The sequence below is a fragment of the Alosa sapidissima genome, chromosome 5, assembly GCF_018492685.1.
Source record: "Alosa sapidissima isolate fAloSap1 chromosome 5, fAloSap1.pri, whole genome shotgun sequence".
In the NCBI taxonomy this organism is placed as follows: domain Eukaryota; kingdom Metazoa; phylum Chordata; class Actinopteri; order Clupeiformes; family Clupeidae; genus Alosa; species Alosa sapidissima.
Window position 1 is genome coordinate 28799495 of NC_055961.1, and position 22275 is coordinate 28821769.

The 22275-nt window shown below is 45.8% G+C and overlaps 1 protein-coding gene across 1 annotated transcript in view; it reads left to right on the top strand.

The window, feature by feature from the left end:
• The first annotated feature begins 1100 nt into the window (after positions 1-1100).
• The window catches only part of pcdh1a (protocadherin 1a), a 67368-nt gene continuing 46193 nt past the window's right edge, over positions 1101-22275 (top strand). Inside the window, exons 1-3 of the mRNA XM_042093678.1 lie at positions 1101-1724; positions 7068-7889; positions 9527-11710. Of these exons, the coding sequence (XP_041949612.1) occupies positions 1656-1724; positions 7068-7889; positions 9527-11710 (3075 nt within the window). The 5' untranslated portion in view covers positions 1101-1655. The remainder of the gene's footprint in view (positions 1725-7067; positions 7890-9526; positions 11711-22275) is intronic.

Sequence of the window (22275 nt, forward strand, 5' to 3'; positions counted from 1 at the left end):
TCACTAAGCCTAAATGTTTGTGGAGCTCTTTGTAGAGGACAAACTGCCTGCTGAGTGCCCCTTTCACTGACCAGCCGCCTCTGCGTGACTACCGCGCAAGCTTAGTGCACCACACTCCAGCCAAACATTGCTAGAGTAGAGACGGAGGCCTGCAAAGGTGCCCCAGCACTCGACAACAGCGATCTTGTTTTGATGTTATTTATTTTTTTATTTGTCAGGTCAGCAGGTGGAGGATAGGTTGTTAGAAAGTGGCGAGGATACAACTCACCATTACACAAGGACAGACTGGCTACCAGTGCTGCGTGAGCCACGTTATAAGAGATTATCCATCTGTTCTGCCATAAACTAGTCGGTGGGATCATTTTCATTATGACAATGTTTATGACCCGAATCCTCAGACAAACGATACCAAATTACTATCTGCTCATAGTCAGCAGCATCTTGCGTTATGCACGTCAATTTGGAAACGACAGGGCTACTTCAATTGATAACCTTAGAGCAGCCCCCTGCCGTGCTAATACGACGTGCCAGCTGTTCGCTCATACGCCCGTGGGTGGCGCCAAAAGAAAAGCGCCTCTGTCTCGTTATCTGTTGAATAGGCAGCAGTAGAGCCTGGACGGAGTGCAATTTCACATCGATCAATACTCATCAGCCTTAGCTATTCCATGGCGTGTGATTATCAGTCATGCTACTGAAACTGTCAAAGCACAGGACGGTGATAAGTGTTTTATCGGTTGATAACTGCATTGTGGGTTATTTCACTCGCCGTCACATATGAAGTTAAATGTCTTTGACCCCAAACCGACGCACAATGAATGTTGCAACAGGCTACGACACCTGCAATATTGGCTCCAGCAGATAAATGTTATGAAATACAGTCTAAACAATAGAGAGAGAAAAACATAGTGGGGATGTGGTGGAACTGCGGGCAGACTTCATACATCCGTATGATTTTCTTAACCGATGTGCATACTCCAGTAAACAGCCTGTGGCGAAAGTGATGGGAAGAAGTTGCTGAGGCTGAGGACTTCAGTGGAGCCCCACCTCCTCGTGTTTCTTTGCTCCTGCGCGAGAGAGGGAATGGAGCAAGCGCTGAAATATCTTCCCATTCGCTCTCATGCACAGAAAATGCAGACAGGATTAACGCCGGTGCGGCGAAGATCTCGGTGCGAAACTACGCTCATGTGAGTGGGGAAAACGGAAGGGAACCCCCAAGTGTACAGTAGACAGTGGCAAAACAAACGATATCTTCCTGTTTTGGTGGCTTGCTGCCACGCAACGAGTGGACAACTTGGACGAAACACTGAAAAAAGATTGTTAGAGAATGATCTGAGGTATTTCTAAACAGAGAGAAGCGGCGGTGTTCGGCTTCAGTCGTCAACTCTTGTGTTATTAGTATCTGAATAAATCGGAACATTATCGATACATCTGCTGAGACTTACCATTTCCCCAGAAGCATATATGATGGATGACTGTGAAATCAAATTGGCACCCAGTCCTGGAAATGGAGAGGAAAGATAATATTGCTGCTACTTGGATTTTCTCCCCGTCGTGAGGTTTTGTGCTTTCTTGACGTCTGGATTCTTTGAGGCAGGGGTTTAAGGGTTGACGCACCTGCCGTGGGTATCATCGGAGGACACGTTATTTTTCTATCCATGAAAGAGAACACTGGTCTCGCTTTTCAACGCCGGGAACTGGCGTCTGACAAAAAGTCTTCGCCGAAGGTATGAACTTTATAGACGTGACTCGAAATAATAATCAAACGGAGTGGCAACGTTACCTAGAATAAGCCCTAGAGTTGCTTAATCTTGCATCGCATTCATGGCTGAGCGTAATATTTCACGGTCCACTTTGAACTTGTCTATCACATTGCCAGGGAACTGATATATCCTACTAAACACTCCATCACATCAATACGCAGAAGATTTTCAAATTTGAGTAGATAGATATTTGGAATTATTAGGCCAGTCAAACTGTGATTTCGGTACCGCAAGAAGCTTCGATTTTGTAGACGAATTGGTCGAGTATTTCCTGTCTCTGAGACGTTTTGGTAGGCTATGATAATATGTGAAGCGATAATGCAGGGTATTAGTTTAATAGTTTGAAGCGATGAGTTTGCGCCTCCGAATATCTTCACACTGCAGTCTTGCATTTCTTAACGGATGACCAAGACTGCTAAACCAGTAAGTAATTGAACGTTTTGATACTTTATCAGGCGAGTCGCTTACGCCATCAGGTGATGTACGGAATGTTTTAGTCTTGCTTAAAAAGCTCACCGAACGCATTATTCCACTCGTCGCACAAAGTAACCACAACGGATTTTGTCGGTATTTTATCAATTCGTTATAGTGGGATTCAAATGATCCATTTATAATGATGCCTTATTCTAAATGTGCATGTAGCCTTGATATTAGGTGCCGTTGCTTGTTGCTAGTCGTGGTGTGTGCGTGTGTGCGTGCGTGTGTGTGTGTCTGTGTGTGTGCGTGTTGTGTGTGTGTGTGTGTGTGTGTGTGTTTGGAGAAACTCATGTGAATTCAGCCTGTGGCATGCCCCAGCTGCATCTCCTCCGTCAAATGTCCCCAATTGAATTGATGCACCAGTGTTGCACAGTTAGAATAAGCCAGTTGCACATTATGAGGTTTATTTCCTCAGTGTTCTGACTCGCGTTTACGGCAGCATATTTATCTGAAGTTGTGTTGTATAAATCAGGACGGGCGTTTAGTGATACAGTTAGTTGTGGTTTGAAAGCTTTAATGCTTCATGCTAATTATCGAGTTTGCTGTTTGTTATTTAGCAATGAAACCCATAATGTATGAGAGAGAGGATGTATTGGCTTTGGCTTTGATTGCACACTTCCTTGGTTTGCTTTGACTGACTAAACAGATCAAGAAGAATAATGATATAAGGTTTGATTTTTAAGGTGAAAAAAAATCCCCCAAGCCCAGAAGTGTGGTTGTTACCAAGCAGTTTTCAAGGATGCTTCCCATCCATGCGTTGGCTTTACTAATGTCCTGACCCACCAACTTTTGATATTTTGCTGTTAATTGGCATAGGCTACTTGTCATTTGCACATCGATGGTGTGTGCTCATGCTAATGCTAGTTATAGGATGTTGTTGATTTGAGTACATTTATGTGCAAATTGGTAGTTGGTATGTTACATTGTACATACTGTAGGCATTGCAATATAAAGTATCACATAGCCTTTCAATTACTCTCTGAAAATGTCAAGGGCATTTTATGATGGAAACAGTTGATTAAAGTTAGTCAGTTCTTCATTTAAGAATGCAATCTTCAATTTGCCAAGTCCGGCATATTCAAATTAATGTTTGGAACAATAGTTCAGAATGCAAATGGTTAAACACATTGGGAGCCTCCAGAGAGCCTGCTGTGCTCTGGAGCCCAGGTAAGCCTGTCGAGAATGCAAGGCCTCTCTGCTGTAAATAGCCTATCATCTGAAGCGAGAGCAGACATATTCTAACAGTGTTAAAAGAGAGATAATGTTTCTGGGATGGAATAGGATTCACAGATCAACCTGTTCCAGATTATAATCATATTGTTATCTGACATATTGCACTTTACTGGGAAATTCCCCTCTCTCATTCCATATTAGCTATTCCCATCATAGTGGGATGACATCATGAATTCTTCTACCTGCCGAATGTGAAATGATTGGCCTGCTGACTTCCCTTAAACGATCCATTGGTTTAATCTGTGTTGTTTGTTATAAAAAAATTTGCAGGGCATGAGTAAATGGTCCAGGTGATCGCTAAATTAATGCACGTCATTTAATAGTAAAGTGAAGTATTTGTTAATGACCGGTAAATTATAATTCATAATCATTGAGAAAGTGTGGATATGCACTCTTACTTTACTCTCCACTGGCGTTATGCTGGAGGTTTTGTTATGCAAGATTGCTTGAGTAGACTGTTTTTCATGTTGAATGCAAATGACAAGGCAAATAGACAGAAATGGAAGGGACAGAATGGCATTGTTGTGGTCCGATTTGTTTTCCATGCATGTTTTGCATGTGTTTGGTTATGTCTGCCCATGGCATTTAGATTCCTGGTCATAGAATTCACTGTCCATGATATTTCATAGCTAAAGACATGGTTTCTGTTTGTCTGTGTCTTTTGGAAATATTATGTGGAGTGCATAATCACCAACACTTCATTTGTGTAGTGAGTGTCCATTGACTCTTATCTGAAATAGATAGGGTGCGTAAACCCAACAGTTTGGAGTTTGGAGCATCTCTTATCTAGAGGACATTGTTGTGTACTTGTCAGGGTTTTGGGGAGGCAATTTAGAGTGCAGCTCTACAATGAAGTTTATAGACTACCTTGCAGTGGTGTTTCAATTGAATGAGATGGTGTGATAGGAAAGGTTGATAGGCCAAGTAGCAAACATGCTTGGTGTGACAGAATACCTCATTAAATGAGGACTGAGATATTTTGGTGGCTGTAATCAGTACTGTTTGAGATACAGTTGGATAATGGATGAAAGATGTAACGTGAAACACAGAAGGAAACTCTTTGACCCCAGTAGGAGGTCGTGTTGGCCTGGTGTATGCAGAAGGTTGGACTAGTCTTTTTCAGCTGTTCTTTGGAATGGACAGTAATTATCACAGGAAATGCTGCCATTTTAAAATGTCTTTGTGATGGACTGACTTTGGTTGGTAGCCAGGAGCAGGAGGAAAGGGGAGGGTGCGATTAGACAGGCCCAAGGTTTTCTGCTTTCCATCTCATCTTCACTCACCCACTGCAAAGCCCACACACTATACTTGGAATGAGTTTCATAGAAATCATACAGGATTGTTTTTTTGTTTAGCATTCAAGGGAAAGGTAGCACAGTGGTTGTATTGATTCAGAGGGTACACACACACACACACACAGAAAAATGGTGAGTCAGGAAACATTCAACCACATTTTGTTTCCTCTCGTTTTTGGCTTCCCTCATTACTCAGCTCTCTGTTCAGATGTATGATGTTATCCCTCCATGTTGTCCATGTTAAATGCAGTAGCAACATGCTTCTTGTTTTTTTTTTTTCTCATGCCATCATTCCCATCAAATCGAAAGTAGGCTACCTCTGTAAACGCAAAAAGGGTCACATCAATACCCTAGCAATTAGTGTGTCAATAACCTACTCTTGGAATCTTAACACATCTAGAGGAATTGGATTTTTGATTGCATTTCTGTGCTTGCCCCAGTTTTGCTATTTTGTGTGGCACTTGTTTGTTTTCCTTTTCAGCAATGTCACATGGCAGGCATGTGCGGAGTGGTATTGATTTGTGGGGTACAAAGTAGGGCTACCACACGCGCTCCGGCACTGGTGTTTTGTATAAACATGTGTATACAAGGGTCATCAACAAGAGCATTTGTCGAAGCCCTGGGACGTGAGAGTTCAACCCAATAAACTGTCTACGCTCCCTTTCAAGTCCTACGAAGGAGTCTTCACACTCAGAAAATAATTAAAACCCGAAATCATTTGCAGCTTGGCGGTGGGGGAGGGAAAAGAGAGAGAGCAAGAGAGGAGAAGTGAATTCTCGCATGCTTTGGGAATATGGATCAAAGCTGAAGCTAAAATAGAGGCTAGTGATTAATGAGAAGGCCTAGCAGGTTAGAAATCAAACATGAGCCTTACAGTGTGTAAATTAGCCCGTAACGGCAGAGCAGGGGATGGAGATCTCATCAACCCCTAAAGTAAATCTGTGCTCGGAGAGATAACAGCCCAGGCCCCCTTGCTGCTACATAACAACCCCACGCCCCCACCCTGAGTAAGGAAGCAGAGCTTGGTGATTGGGTCGTCACAGTGGGAGCTCTGTGCCATTCTCCAGATGACGTATGATTGGACAGCCATCCTGTTGCTGTATCTTCGCAAACTACATACAGTGAACCGCTGTAGCCTATTGTAACCCATGCAACCACTGTGATTGGTCATTTTCTTTGCGTGAGCAATATGCTTTTCAATTAAGTCCATATTATGCATTAGATCAGTAAGCAGTGAACATGTGAATGCAGGTTAGTCTATTTGTGGTTGTAAAAATGGCACTCCGTGCTGAGATATTGTATAGAGTCGGGCTTATACATTCCCACTGAAAGAAAACAGAATTAATTAGTCTTATTAGCTGTGTTTGGTCATTAATTTCCAAAAGCAGCTTAGCTTGTACAGTCAGGCAAAAGGGTGATAATTAGCAGTATTGGTGTAGTGTTAACAAGCATGATTTAACTTGGGGACATATTAGCACCAATTCGGAGTGTGAAACGTCAAATAAATGATCTGAAAATGCCCCTTAACTAGGAAGATTAACAAGCATGCGTTTACTATTCAAACATAAATGCAGTGTTGAGATGTCGAGAAGTTTGAATATAGTGTGTTTTTTATGTCCTTATGCATTTTCATCTTAATACCCTAAATGCTTTTCATCCTGCTGATAGAAATGTCTGGTGTTGGAAAATTAAATTATGAATAATGCATGATATTGAGAATGAAAGCCTTTAGTTTAATGACTAGACAGAGAATTGTCTAGGAGGCCAGGAACACTCCAGCACCCTAAGACCCTTGGTATGCCTGAGTGTGTCTGGTTGTGAGTCTGTCTGTGTGTGTGTGTGTGTGTGTGTGTGTGTGTGTGTGTGTGTGTGTGTGTGTGTGTGTGTGTGTGTGTGTGTGTGTGTGTGTGTGTGTTGGGTGTGTGTGTGTGTGTGTGTGTTTCTGTTTGTGTTTGTGTATGCGTGTGTTTGGGTTGGAACTGGGAGTGTAGACAGAATGCACAGTATCTGTTATGAAGATTGTGAGCATTAAAATTCCTGGATAGCAAAGAAACTAATTGGAGAGATCTTTGATAAATAAGTTATTTTTGTTGCATTAGCTGAATGATACATTTGAGCAATGTTTTGTTTTGTTGTTAAGCACATACACACACAGTTAAAGTATTTTTTCAGGGGATAAGGAATTGTTAAGATTAAGTTTTTTGTAGTAGTATTTTGAAGTATTCTGATAGTATAAGGAGCTAACCTCTCTCTTTCTCTCTCTCTACGTGTGTGTTTGGCTCTCTTTCTGTATGTGTCACAGGCTAGGGTGTGGCTGTACAAGGCCTCCATGGAGTTTCCTCTGAGGGCGCTCCTACTGTGGGTCCTTCTGCTCGACCCCCGCGGCATGGCACTAGTGGGAGGAGTCTTGTACAGGGTTCCTGAGGAGCAACCTCCCAGCACATTAATTGGAAGCCTGGCGTCGGACCAAGGCCTGCCAGACAGCGGGCACCTGTACAAGCTGGAGGTTGGCTCTCCCTACCTACGGGTCGATGGCAAGACAGGGGACATCTTCACCACCGAGATCCCCATCGACCGCGAGGACCTGAAGAACTGCCGGAACAAGGGCAAGGCTTGCTTCCTGGAGTTCGAAGTGTCCGTCACTGACCTGATCCAGAACCAGAGCCCCCGGCTGATCGAGGGTCGGATCGAGGTGCTGGACATTAACGACAACACACCCCAGTTCCCCTCACCCGTCCTCACCCTGTCCATCCCGGAAAACACTCAGAGCGGGGCGCTCTTCCCTATCCCGCTGGCCACTGACCGAGACACGGAGAAGAATGGGGTGTCTGACTACAAGCTGTCCGCCGAGTCAGAGTCTTCGTCGCTCTTCAGCTTGCAGGTGGCCGAGGATCGTGGCGAGAAGTTGCCTCAACTCATCGTGTTGGGAAGCCTTGACCGCGAGCAGAAGGACTCGTACGACCTCAGCATCAAAGTGCTGGACGGGGGATCCCCTCAACGCCAGAGCAGTGCCTTGCTGAGGGTCGTTGTCACCGATGCGAATGACAATGCACCCAGATTTGAGAAATCACTCTACGAGGCTAAAGTTGCCGAAAACAGTCCCATTGGACACTCAGTGCTTCAGGTAAATTAAGCTCTTCTGTCTTCTTCCTCTTTCTCTGGTTCTGTTACTAAGAATACAGCATGTAATGTCTACTGCAATTTAGTGAAAAATGACTGGTGTGGAATGCATTGTTTGTGCAAAGCAGTGTTTGGCTCAGCCCTAGGGTTCTTTCGGTAACTTTGTTGTCATGTGATGAACAAATGGAAGCTCTTTGTGTTCTTGACCTCTTCGGGAAACTCAGTCCCCATCTGCAGTGAGCCTTCAGCTTCTTTAAGTGGTTTTCTTATAAATTGAATGCTGAGTGGTTTATAGTGGGACTGCAGGGGTCCCAGGGGGATATGCCTGTTTTTCATTTACAGAGAGACTAGTCAAGCACAGTTTGATCACCAAGGCTCTCTTATGGAGATCATTCAGATTCACCAAGGGACACTCCTCAATACAGTGTAGCATGAATCACTGATTCTCCTTGGGATGATTACAGCAAAATGACTCATTTATTTAAATCACTGAGGAATTATTGTCTTCCTTCAGCCTTTAGGTGCTTCCCCTGAGGCGTTTACTTTTCAGAGTATTTCCTACAGAGAGGTTTTTTTGAACCGCTAAATTTTGGGCAAAAGCAAAAATGACAGTCATTTGTCATTCATGTGCCTTTGCTTTGCATGTCTGTTGCTGTTAGATAGCCCCCCAGATAATGGTGCTTCTCATGATTACTGATGTTTCCCCTACCCTAGGGAACAGCATTCCAGTTTTACCTTTGGATCTAACTCTTGATGTGTATAATATATATATATATATATATATATATATATATATATATATATATATATATATATATATATATATATATATATATAGAGAGAGAGAGAGAGAGAGAGAGAGAGAGAGAGAGAGAGAGAGAGAGACATAATCATGAAAGGATCATGAAAATTATGAGTCATACTGTGAACAAAAACATATTACCAGGCATGACCATAACTAAAGAGACAACCAGATACTGCAGGAAACACCTGTAACAAAATGACATACTGAACAAAAAACAAAGGTTCATAGTAAACAGAAGCATGGAAAACAAGGATAGTCTCTTAAATGTATAATCACATCACCCTGTATTGATCCTTCCTACAGCAATAGCACTTGATATTTTTGCTGAGGTGCACATTTCCAACAGAGCACAAACTGCACTTTTAATGCCATTGGTGAAATGCTGGACTGTTTGACCACTTGCTTGCCAGTTCATGATTTGAATAATTTGAAATAGTTTTACTCATTCAGTGTTTACTCATTTCTTTCAGTGTTCAGGATTTATTATATCCAAATGCAGATCATTTGTTTTGGATATGCATTTTACTGTAAATATTATTGATATGAATATGTACACTTGTACTCATGCATCAGAAGAATGCACCTTCTATATACAGTCTGTTATGGAATGTTTATGTATGGATATTATTGTGAATATAAAGCACCCTTGCCAAGGCTCAACGTGAACTTTTAAAAGTGGTTAAAAGTGGTTGCCAGGTTGGCAATCAGAATGAGGTTTTGGTTGCCAAAGCCAACCACATCTGGTTGCCACTTGTAAAAACCAGCCCTGACCTTGCCATATTGTACAGTATAATCTATCTATCTAAACCTAAACCTAAATCTCTTTCTGTTTACAGGTTAAAGCTAATGACTCTGACCTTGGCCCTAATGGGGAGATTGAGTACACTCTTCACCAGGCTACTGACCCTGTCCCCAAACTCTTGAGGATCGACCGTTCCACTGGTATTATCTCTGTGAAAGGGGCACTGGATCGTGAAGAGATCAACAGTTTAAAGTTTTATGTGGTTGCACGGGATAAAGGACCAACACCCAAGTCGTCCAAAACTTTTGTTGAGATCGAAGTGACAGACCAGAACGACAATGCCCCTGCTGTGGAGATCCGTGGAATTGGCCTGGTCACTCACAGTGAAGGAGTCGCAAATATATCCGAGGACATGCCAGTGGGGACAGCAGTTGCCTTAGTCCAAGTCTCAGATCAGGATGAAGAGGAGAATGCAGTAGTGACTTGTGTGGTTGCAGGGGATGTCCCATTCCAGCTGCGCTTAGCAAGTGACTCTGCCGCCGAGCACAAAAAAAAGTATTTCCTGCAGACCACGACCCCGCTTGACTACGAGGACATTCGAGAATATAGGGTCCAGATTGTCGCTGTGGACTCAGGTAACCCTGCACTGTCCAGCACGAACTCGCTGAAGGTGCAAGTGACAGATATCAATGACAACTCCCCCATCTTTTCGCCCTCACTCTTCGAAGTTGACTTTAAAGAGGAAAACCAGCCTGGAGAGAAGATTCTAGATGTGGTCGCCAAAGATGCTGACAGCGGCACCAACGCAGAGCTCACTTACAGAATAGTTGCTGAGCCCTCTATAAGCGGTCTCTTCGAAATTGATGCCATCACAGGTACAGTGCGAGCGCGCAGTCCTCTGGACAGAGAGCACAGGGAGAAGTACGAGTTTCAGGTTGTCGCAGCCGACAAAGGCGTGCCCAGTCACAGCGGCACAGCCACGGTCGTGGTTAAGGTACTCGATCGCAATGACAATGAGCCCAAATTCATGTTGAATCGGTACACCTTCTCAGTACTGGAGAACATGCCTCCTCTTAGTCCAGTGGGCATGGTGACCGTTATGGACATGGACAAAGGTGAAAACGCTCAAGTGCACCTCTCAGTTGAGCCAGACGTTGGGAAGTTTATCGTTCAAAATGGCACAGGAACCATATTGTCCAGCATTTCTTTTGATCGAGAGAAAGAGAGCAGCTACACATTTCGTCTAAAAGCTGTAGATGGCGGCGATCCTCCTAGGTCATCCTACGTGGGCGTGGTGATCAACGTCCTAGATGAGAATGACAACGCACCGATCGTCATCAAGCCCTCAAACTCGTCCTTCAGGCGCCTGTCCCCATTAGCCGCCCCAGACAGTCGCGTGGAGGTCGTCGAGGCTGAGGATATGGACACTGGACCCAATGCAGAGCTCGTGTACAGCATCACTGGGGGCAACCCTCACGAACTCTTCCGCATATCCCCATCCGACGGTGAGATTACGCTGGCCAAGGAACTGACCCGTAAACACAGCGGCCTGCACCGCCTCGTGGTCCGAGTGAGTGACCGGGGAAAACCGACTCGTCACACCACTGCCCTCGTGCACATCTACGTCAACGAAACCATTGCAAACGTCAGCCTGGTGGAGGCGCTTGTCGGACACAGCCTCTACACCCCGCTAGACATGGACATTGCCGGTGACCCTGACTTTGACCCCGCTCATAGAAGTAATATCCTTTATGGGAGTCTGGCTGGTGTGGCCGGAGTCATCCTAGTGATAGTGGTGGTGGTGTTCATCCGTCACCGCATTCAGAGGGAGACCAAGAGTGGCTACCAGCCCGGCAAAAAGGAGACCAAGGACCTCTACACTCCCAAGCAGGGACCCAAGAGCAGCAAAGGCAAGAAGGGGAGGAAAGGGAAGCCGCCAAAGTCCCCCAAGCCCCTCGGGGAAGAGGAAGAGGTCAGTCTCCAGAAAAGCCTCAAGTTCAACCTGGACGGTGTCAGCGATAGCCCCAGGATACACCTCCCTCTGACATACCCCCCTGGCAGCCCCGACCTGGGTCGTCATTACCGCTCCAACTCGCCACTTCCCTCCATTCAGCTCCAGGCTCAATCGCCATCAGCCTCCCAGAAGCACCAAGCTGTGCAGGAGCTCCCAGCCACCAACACCTTTGTGGGAACGGGCGGAGATGACAACTCCACTGGTTCGGATCAGTACTCGGATTACAGCTACAAGGCCAACCAAGCCAAGTACAGCGCCAAAACAGTGAGCATTTTGTTTTGTTTTTTTACAGTGATGCAGAACTATCTTGATGAAAGGTGATTTCTTCTTAGTTTTGAAAATTGTTGTAGTTTTGTTGGTTAGGTTGCCCATGTGGGTCACTGAGGATTCTAGACTTGGTAAGCGTCTTAGAAAAAGAATTCTCTTAAACAAGAAGAGGTCTGTTTTTTGTGACGAGTGTGTGATATGCATATTAAGTTGATTTTCTGTGAGGCTTTACAGAATAATTATTGTTGGGTTGAAGTTCAGGCATGTGCACCTTTGTGGTTTTTTTTTAGCGGAATACAAGTGTCATGGAGATCCAAAGCACACATTTATATATAGACAGTAGAAGCAGTATGTTTGTTATTTGGGAGCTATGCTTGTAGTCTGGGTACTCTGTAGACAATTTTGTCTCGCCGCATAAAATTCGCAGCTTGTTAGGCATTTGTTTGTGTCCTTTATGACCATTATTATTTTTTTTCTTCGACATTCCTAGATAAGCCCCCCTTTTATCTTAGCTTATTTGGTCTGGTCAGCTGGCCTGCAGAGGTTAAGTAGAGAGGAAAATGTGCATATCTGCCAGTTCTCACATTGTCCCTGTGGCTTCATTAATCTGCCTGGAGCATGGGGAGGGGTGGCTCTTGCCAAAGTTACTCACACAAAATCTTTTATCTGACCTCTGGCCATCCCCACAGGTTCCATCCCACTTTTTTCCCCCCTCAACAACTGCTTTTGAATTAATAAGGATTATAAACGAGCTGAATGATGGCCCGTAGCTGTGAGAGAGGCCCTTTGTTCTTATGAAGAGGCTCTGACCGCAGGCTTTGTGACATGATCTGGAGTCGTGCACATTACTCTGCATTTAAGGACCGCCTCAAGTGGATAGTCAGTACTGGCTATGGAGATAAAGTAATCGCTTCTGCCTCTTTTCTTTTCTTTGCAAGTGTGCATTTGCATATGGGTCTCATATGTGTGTGTATGTTTATTGCTATGTATTAGAGAAAACAATTATGTGTGTGTGTGTGTGTGTGTGGTGTATGTGTGTCTGTATGTGTGTGTGTGTGTGTGTGTGTGTGTGTGTGTGTGTGTGTGTGTGTGTGTGTGTGTGGTGCATGTGTGGTGTATGTGTGGTGTGTGTGTGTGTGTGCGTGTGTGTGCGTGTGTGTGTGCGTGTGTGTGTGCGTGGGCGCGCATGTACATGTGCGCAACATTCTGTGTCATGTTCTTCCCCTAAATTGGAGTGAAATTAATTGTTGGTTTAGTGATGCCGAGACGGCATGCAGACGCCATCAGCTCGGAGGCAGTGAGCTACCAGTCAGCAGTTTGGTAATTTCAACAGATGTTGGATGACAGTTGGGGCGACTGCAAGCCCTCTGGACTCACTCAGTGGAGAGAACGCTCACCCACAGTAGCTCTGTCTCGGTGATGGACAGCATATGGCATGGAAGTGACAATAGACTGGAGACATGCAGTGTGTTTGGTGTTTTTTGAGTGTGTGTGTGTGTGTGTGTGTGTGTGTGTGTGTGTGTGTCTGTGCTGGGGTTTACTTGTCAAATGTCCTCATCGGGCTTATGAGTTTATGCATATTATGCTCATTTTCCTTCCCCCCCCCCTCTCTCTTTCACACACACACTCCCTCTCTTCTTCCCCCATTACAGTGCTAGTGTGTCATCAGGTGACTGTGCACCTGTGACTGCACCGAGCTACCTCTCCTTAGCCGTCAGCGTCTGACTGGCGTCAGCCTGACAGCCGCTGTAAAAACACAGGCAGATGTTAACTCATGTGACACGTCGCGGCAGATGTTAACTTGTGCGGGGCGGGGGGGGGATCCCTCCCCACATCAGGCGGAACAGATTGACCAAAATAAATAATGAAGTCTTTTGCCAAGCCAAATGTGAATGCAGCACACTAGAGTGATTGTTATACGGGCAACAATGACTCATTGTGTTCAAGCGAGCGTGGCGTGCAGGTGAAGCAGTGTCCAGTCAACTGCAGATCGGCATTTTCCCTTCCAGCTCCCTGTCCATGCAAATCTAGTGGCCTGCTTTGCCAGTGCCTTGTCATCCCAGCTTCATAGGCCTGGCAGGACGCACTGCTTCTCTTCTTTTCCGTTTGCCCTTTTTTTTCAGTCCCGGCTCTTCAGAATCGTATTAAAGAGGACTTGTGTATCAGTCACAGTTGCAACAAAGGTTACATAAACTGTGAGTGCTCAATTTAGAGCACCATGGATTGGTTCCAGAGAGAGCCCTCTTTGTGACCTTGTGTGTGTGTGTGTGTGTGTTTGTGTTTGTGAGAGAGAGAGACAGAGAGATAGAGAGAGAGAGAGGGAGAGAGTTAGTGTGTCGTCGTTTGTTTGAGTGTACATATCAGCGAGCCAAAAGAAAGGGTTTTCCCAACGCGCCCCTTTGCCATCCAAATGTCTCGGATAATGTGACCGAGAGTTTCCGAGGGTAGCGCACCGCGCCGCACCGGCTCTCTATCCCTCTCCTTGTGGCCAGTGTTGATAATTAGCCCGATGGTGGCAAAGATCTAACACCTTCGCTCACATCGTATTTTAATGATGCGTCCCACCTCCTTATAGAGGAAGAAAAAAGAGAAAGCAAAACCTTGCATCACAGTCCAAGGCAGACATTAGCACACAGAAGGAGATCAGAAGCGGAGACCTTCCCAGTTATTTTTAAGTGGGCGTGATGAGGGCCTGTGAAGCCGTAAATCTGTACTTAAATTAAATCCGCACAATTAAAATGCCTTATTAGTCAGAGATAGCAGAGGCTTGTCCCCACCGCTATCGCCTTCGCCACTGTATAGCCCTCCACACATAGCCTCACATCCCAGCACCTCCCCACCCCACCACCACCCACCACCCCAAGGGCTCTGTGGACCTCCTCTTCATCACTCTCCGAGGCCGTAGATTTCGGAGAAAGTGTGTGACAGGGGATTTTAGGCCTCTGGCTTAATGAGAGGGACCCCAATGGCTTAACCTGCTTTACACAGAGTGATCAGTGTTCGTGCGCGCACACACACACACACACACACACACAGCAGGCTCATTGTAAATATCACCCACTTAGAGGGCACATGGGTGAAGGAGAGGATAAGAAGAGTTCAGAAAGAAATGAAAGACAAAGAACGTCACCAGCATATAATGAAGCCTTAGAACTGGAGAACACCCATTGTAGCCCTTCCCTAATCTTTTTGTGTGCATGTGTGTGTACTTGTTGTGTCCCTGAGAGTGTATGCATTTGTGTACCTTAGCGTGTTTTGTTCCATCTCTCTGCCATGATGTTCATCACTTGTTTCTCATGTTCTCTCTCTTTCTCTCTCTCTCTCTCTCTCTCTCTCTCTTTTTGTAGTGAGTAGACAGCATGCGATCGGAACACATTTGTTGTCAGCGCCGGTGCATTTCTGTGGTGCGGCCTCACTTTGTCTTCCCTCCTCTCCCGCGCTCCTGAGTAGATTATGCTCTCCTGCATGTCAACTCCAATGCCAGTGCGAGTCACTCAGTTGTGCACACACAGAAATAGAGAGAGAGAGAGAGAGAGAGAGAGAGAAAGAGAAGGCTGAAGCTGTACAATTTTATGTATAGTACCTTTGCTACCCCCTTCAATATACTACTTCTCTCTATCCCTTTCTCTCTGCCTCTCTCTCGCTTGGTCTCTTTCTTTCGCTCTTTTCCTCACTCTTGTTTTGTCACAGTACCCCTCTTTCTCGCTCATTTACAAAAACCCCTCTTGAAACGAAGACACAAAATGAACAGCGCAGGGACAGGAAGAGGAAAAGAGTTCCTCCCAAATCGTTAGAATGTATCCGTCACGCTCGGGAACCTTTGAACATCTGCTATCCCCAGGAACCTTTGCTCTCTTCCAGTCGTTCCAGCGCCAACAGGCTGCTCGCGACAACACTTCTGCCACCCTCCTGGTTCCCTCCCTTTCCCGCCATCATGTGCACACACACACACACACACACACACACACACACACACACACACACACACACTCTCATGAGCACACACAAACACACATACACACACACACTCTCTCTCATGAACACACACACACACACACACACACACACACTCTCATGAGCACACACAAACACACATACACACACACACACACACACTCTCTCTCTCATGAGCACACACACACACACACACACACACACACACACACACAGTTATACACTGCATAATATTTTCACACTCTGGCTCATTAAAGTACAGCGCCAGCAGCTCTGGCTCATCTCAGTGGAGGGCCTCTCGTAGCCAGGTGTGCTGTGAGGTTCACGCGTGCCAGCGAAGCCTCTGCATCATTGGCACAAATTTCAGAGATCGAGACCCCACTTTCCACCACTCTCTCTCACACACACACACACACACACACACACACACACACACACACACACACACACACACACACACACACACACACAAAATGACACCCTGAAGGAAAGCAAGCAATTATAAACAAATACACCAATATAATACACCTCTCATGATTTCCTAGTCTTATCGAAATTAGCCTGGTAATGAGAAATCTCAACCCACCTCAAGGTACCGACGCTCCCCCGCTGGTTTGATCTTGTCAACCTGGTAAGGGCAAGGGAGACGACACGAGAGAAAAATGACATTAATTGGTGATGCTCTGTGTATACGGTCTCCTTTGAATTGCCTGTAATCAGTGGGTAGTGATGAGGCATGAAGTCTTGAAATGACACCGGCTTTGCAAAATGGCTAGGTTCACTCCAGGCAAGAATAATTACACGATGATTTAGGTAAAGTGTGCATTTTATGGCAACATTTGACATATTTTGTGTGGGTCGTAAATATCCTTCCTGCTCAGAGTGGTGCTTCTCGGCACAGGTTTTTTTCTCATTGTGTCATAGAGCCATTAAAAGTGTATGAAAGATATATAGAGAATGATGTACGGTAACACATCATGTACACACAGAGATACACACACGCATACAGAAACACTCACACATACTGTGTCTCTCTGACACACCTACACACCACAAACACACACACACACACAGACACACACACAGACACACATAGAGAGAAGATGTCACACACACACACACCTCTCTTTCCCTCCCTCCTCTCCTCTCCTCTCCTATATGCTGTCTCTTGTGTGCATGCGCGCAGACACACGCAGACACGCGCGCACACACACACACACACAGAGAAACACACACACAGACACACACAGACACACATAGAGAGAAGATGTCCACCTGTGGACTTGTCAGAATTCTACATTCTCTTGTCACAGGATGCTATCTCAGCCTCACGACCATATAGGAGGAGGGCCCCTAAGGAGACAGGGTGAGCGTATCTCTCTCCATCCATTTTAGTTTCATTATCTTGACAAGCACATTGGAATTGATACAGCTGGAATTGACTGGTATGGATTAGTATCTGTGGACTGATGAGCCCATCCTGGAAGTTTAGGTGAAGTGGGGGGGGGGAACGTTCAGTCAATCCCCTTTTCTCCTTTCCCTGTCAGGTGCTCTGTGTGTGTGTGGTGTATATATGTGGTGTATATGTGTTGTGTGTACTGTATGTGTTGTGTATGTGTGTGTGTGTGTGTGTGTGTGTGTGTGTGTATGTGTGTGTGTGTGTGAGAGAGAGAGAGAGAGAGAGAGTGTATGTGTGAAGATTTGGATCTAATATCCCACTGATTACCTGTTAAGAGGGATTTCTGCCAGAGCCCAGGAGAGCTGCTTCAGGGGAAGGGCCAGTCCCTCCGCCATCGCCAACTGTACGCTCGCGGCGTCTACCATCAGACGTTGTCATGGCAACACAGCATTACTGCATAGCAATGTGTGAATAATGATGATGATAATGATGATTACCATGGTGATAAGAATTACAATGGTGATAATGATGATGATGATAATTATCTAGAGTTGACAGCCTTTCTCTCCCTCTCTGTCTCTCTCTCTGTCTCTCTCTTCCTCTGTCTCTCTCTCTGTTTTTTGTAACGCCAGCCCATCAAAACATAATTCTTCAAATGGCTCGAGGGGGTCAGACTTCTCAGAATGTTTCTGTCTATTTTTCACCTGCCACATGGGCCACATATCACGCTTAATCAAATTACCTCCGCGCTCGCCGACGCGGCCGAGGAATAATCGGAGATGAAGGTCCGACTCAAACAGTGATATTCTCCGTGGCCACGCCGATGATGAAAGCCGGGCCCTTTCATTCGCCCTGCACCCTTCCTCGGCTTCTCTGTGGGCAGGAACTCATTCAGCTCACCGCCCGTGGTCACAGCCACACTTTTATGTTAAAAACTGAGCCCAAAAAAAAAAAAAAACCCGAAAAATTAAATAAAAAAACGAGAAGCTTCTTTAGGTAAAGCTGCGAGGAGGCTCAGCTACTGCCTGGCATGGCCTTGAGCTCAGATATTTTATCGCCACACATCCCGGCCTCCTTACCTTCTGCTAGGCAGATTAGTGCTTTTATCAATAAGCAGCTTAGCGCCAAAGCGTCCCTCAATAATGTGCCTCGGTATTTTTTCTCTCTCCGTCTACTTTAACTCCTGGGTGCCTCTGGGTCTCTCCCTCTCTCGCTCCTTCTCTCTTTCCTCTCGTTCGCCTCTCCTTCCTCCTACTATGTATCGTCCGTGTGCTTCTCAGCCCCCTCACCCCCCACGCCATCTGACCGTCCGACCTCCGACCGTCTTCAAAAACAAAAACCCTTTCCAGTTGGTCTCGTTCCCTTGGTCTCTCTTCGCTATCATTTTCGTTCCTCTCCCATCTCGATTCCGTTCACCGTCTCTCTCGCTCTCTCTCGCTATCTCTCGTGCTTTTCCTCTGTTCTCTCTCGGCGGCTCTTCTCACTGACAGGCTCTGTTGGCTTTTTTATTTAGCCCAGCGACTGCTTCGAGATGCGGAGGATAGAAGATAGAGGCCTCTTTCTCCCAGCCTAATGAGAGGTCAGCTTTACGTGACACGTCTGTGCCATCACGGCCCTGGAATGTTAACTGCGACGTGCTCTGTGGGCGACATTCATTAGAGCCAGGGGTGTTGTTATGGCGAGGGAACCAATGAGACTTCAGAGTGTCACCATTTTTTGAAGGGAAAGAAGTCAGGAAAATTCCGGAAATAAGCGTATAATCCCCACTAGACGGCCGTGCGGCTTGCCACTGATTTATTTTAATTTCTCGAACATGACTCCCAAACAGTCCTAGACAGTGGTAATTTGATTTAGAGTGTCACTCAAAAAAAGAAGAAAAAAACATGACATAAAAAAACATAAATGTTCCAATTACTGTCTCAATTCATGCAAATCTCTCTCTCTCTGTATCTTTCTCTCACTCTCTTCCCCCCTCTCTCTCTCCCTCTCTCTATGTAAGGAAAACTGCAGTGCTCAGACTCTGATAAACTACTCCAATGGAGGATGCACTTGTGGAGAAGCTCCAGAAACCCCTTGGGTGTGTTTGAGGGTGAGCGAGGGTGAAAGGGGTGGGGGGTATATTGGGCTGGTGGTAGCATCATCTTTCCTCTGCATCAGGAGTGTGTGTGAGAGAGATAGAGAGAGAGACTGAGCAAGACTGATTCCTGACTGCAGGCTAGTCTCTCTCCAGTGCAGAGCCCCTTGCGTGAGGAGGAGAGGGCCCTGTAGAAGCAGCGGCCTCCGCAGACACATCACACCCATTAGAGCACCAGCAAGGGCCATGGTGCGATCCATTAGGCTCCATTAGGAGGGTATACCATCACCCCGGCCGACACCTCCGAGGTGCAGACGGGTGCACGGTTACATCTCTAATCGCATCTGCTCGAGCAATCATGAGGTGCTGAGAGCCCTTCACATTAAATCATGAAAAAAGGCAGAAATGACATGCCAGATTTTTTATATTGCACCTCACCAAAGGTAACTGTAGGGCAATTGCTTGGGTAATCGACCCATACCGAAACATATTCTATATTTCATTAGTGAGCCATCAAGGGGTTCAAACAATCCCATGCACACCCCGAATTATCGGGAAACCAATGAGAGACCATGAGACGAGACATATAACAACTTTAGTACATGACATAAGTTGATGCATGGAAAGTTGCATCAAGCCATCCTGGAAGTGACGTTTCGTGTCTGACCACAGTCGATTCCTCAGAATTTATTGTCTGGCTGATTAGGCAGCGAGTTTTCACTCCTCGTGTGTGTGTGTGTGTGCGTGTTGGTGTGTGTGTGTGTGTGTACACTCTGGAGTGTCAGCCCTGGAAAAAGAAATACCCTTAGTAACAACTAGGCGACCAATAAATAATTAATCAGACTTCGCACAAAGAGTTCTTTCACATCCTAGCGCAGCCAAGAAGGGGGCTTTGGTTTCTGAGTCTTTGGTCTGCGCCGCTGCTGCCTCAGCTGACTTGAAAAGGGCCGCACTCAGTGCAGACTCCACCGACGAGCCCCCATACACCCCCCCCCCCAAAAAGTCACTGCCTTAACAGTCAAACCAAGAAGCCCCCTTCTCTCAGAGATGGAATAGGATGGGGGGGGGGGGGGGGTAGAAAAGAATGGTGCAAAGCTGTGATGTGTGTTAACAAAACACTAATTGCATCTGAGGAGTTTGACCCACATCTTAATAACCATAGCCACCGATTCATGGGGGCGGAATGTTTTTTGTTTGGGTGCCTTTCTTTTTTAGAGCCAAAAGATTCACAACTACCCGACTTGGCTGGAACATTTATTTCCATGGACACCTCTTGGGATAATAATCCACTTATTCAGAAGCCCCCAAAAAAGAAAACAAAAAGAAACGAGAAAATATCTTTAAAAAGCCCTCATCTGAAGTATTATATTGCATAATTCCTTTTCCCAGTCCTGCTTGTGTTGGTTGACAGGAGAAATGATCATTATTTTGCACTGACTGCTCAGCCTACTGGGGACGGAAGATATTAGAATATTCCATGAATATTGAACCCTTTTGGCTCCTGGGTTACTGCTGAAAGATGTTCTGCGCTGTTTCATGTTGGCACTAAAAAAAGAGTTCGGCTTAATTGCGTAAGTCCATGAAAATGGATAGAGGGGAGCGGAGAAGAGAGGGAACCCTGACAGGGCGAATTGTTCTGAAGTGTCGGCGCGTATTACAATCATAGGCAAGGGTGCTAAGCCAAATGTATTCGAGGATAGATGAAAAGAATTCCCCTGAATGGGTCTAGACAATACATGGGCCTTTCACCCCTTCTATGGCATGGAGATATTGCTTCTTAATTGTAGAGAAATTCTCCATGGCCTAATCCTCCCCGGAATTACATCCCTTTAACATGTAACGAGATATTGGTTTGTGTAGGGTGCTCGTATGACAGTCTGTATGGAGGACATTTGCTCCAACATTGATCCTGGGGTGAGGGGAGGAGGAGAAAATCTCTCTGGTGTGTCTGCTCACGATGGCCAGTGAAATTTTATCCAAATCCAATATTTGCAGAGGCTGTGGAATCCCTTATCAGAGGAAGGATTTGAAAAAAAAAGAAAGAGGGAATGAATGATGGGGAAAGGGGAAAAAAGGAACATGAGAAATGTAGAATGAAAGAACAGGACCTTCGTATTTCTGACCCCTTTCATCTCTCGGCGAAGAGGCGCCGGGGCGGGCGGGTGGACGAGTGAGTGAGCGGCAGCCCGCTTGGACGTGATTACTTCCATGGCCGCTCTGGTGCTCTTATCTCTGTATTTAAAGCATGTTCAAACAGCAAAAAGGGCAGAGAGGAGAGGACGTGAGCGCACTGGACAGAGCAGCCGTGATAATTATCTGTCCGAAAAGCACTTGTCTGGATGATGAAATCCAATTAAAGCGCTTTAAAACAAGCAAGAGAATTGGATAAATAGTGCGAAAGAAGGTGATGAGCAGATAGGGCTTTTTTAAATGAGCGGGGTGGGTGGGTGGGGGGGGGGGGGAGTGGTAATTTGCTCGCCTGTCTCCTTGTTGGGGACACTGATAGGCATGTTTGGTTTGAAATGACCTCGTCTTCGCCCGGTCTGTTAAGTGTGGTACTCGCTTGTTTGATGTAAAAAGCACTACTGTCGAACAACTACCGGCATGCCTGGCATGTCTGTAACTCAACAAGGCCATGGGTCTCATTCCCTGGGAGAAAACATACCGGCACATTGGAATGGATATCTGTACAATTGTCTGTCACCTTGGATAAAGGTGTAGCAAATTACTAAACATCCTGTAACCTTATTGTGAATTACTATGCCATAGTAGCAATATCAACAAAGTAACACTACAGAAGCAAGAAAGCAATAACAGAAGAACAATGACTAGTTATTAATACGAACAATGGAAAGCTCCTAATGTCAAGGTCGCCAATCTGCATGCGTTGTGTGGTGTTGTTGCGTTTTCCCTAGCAGATGCCCTTGTTTAGGGTGGCTGACAGTGCTTACTGATTTCATCTCATTATCCATTATTCAGTTGGGCACACACTGAGGAATTCAGGTTAATTATCTCCCCCAAGGGTAGACGACGCGGCGGCGCTGTCCCCAGCCGGGCCTGGACCCCGGGCCCCCTCAGGTCACCTGTCTCCCTCCCACCAAGCCTGCGCACCATGTGAGTCAGTGAACTGTTAGA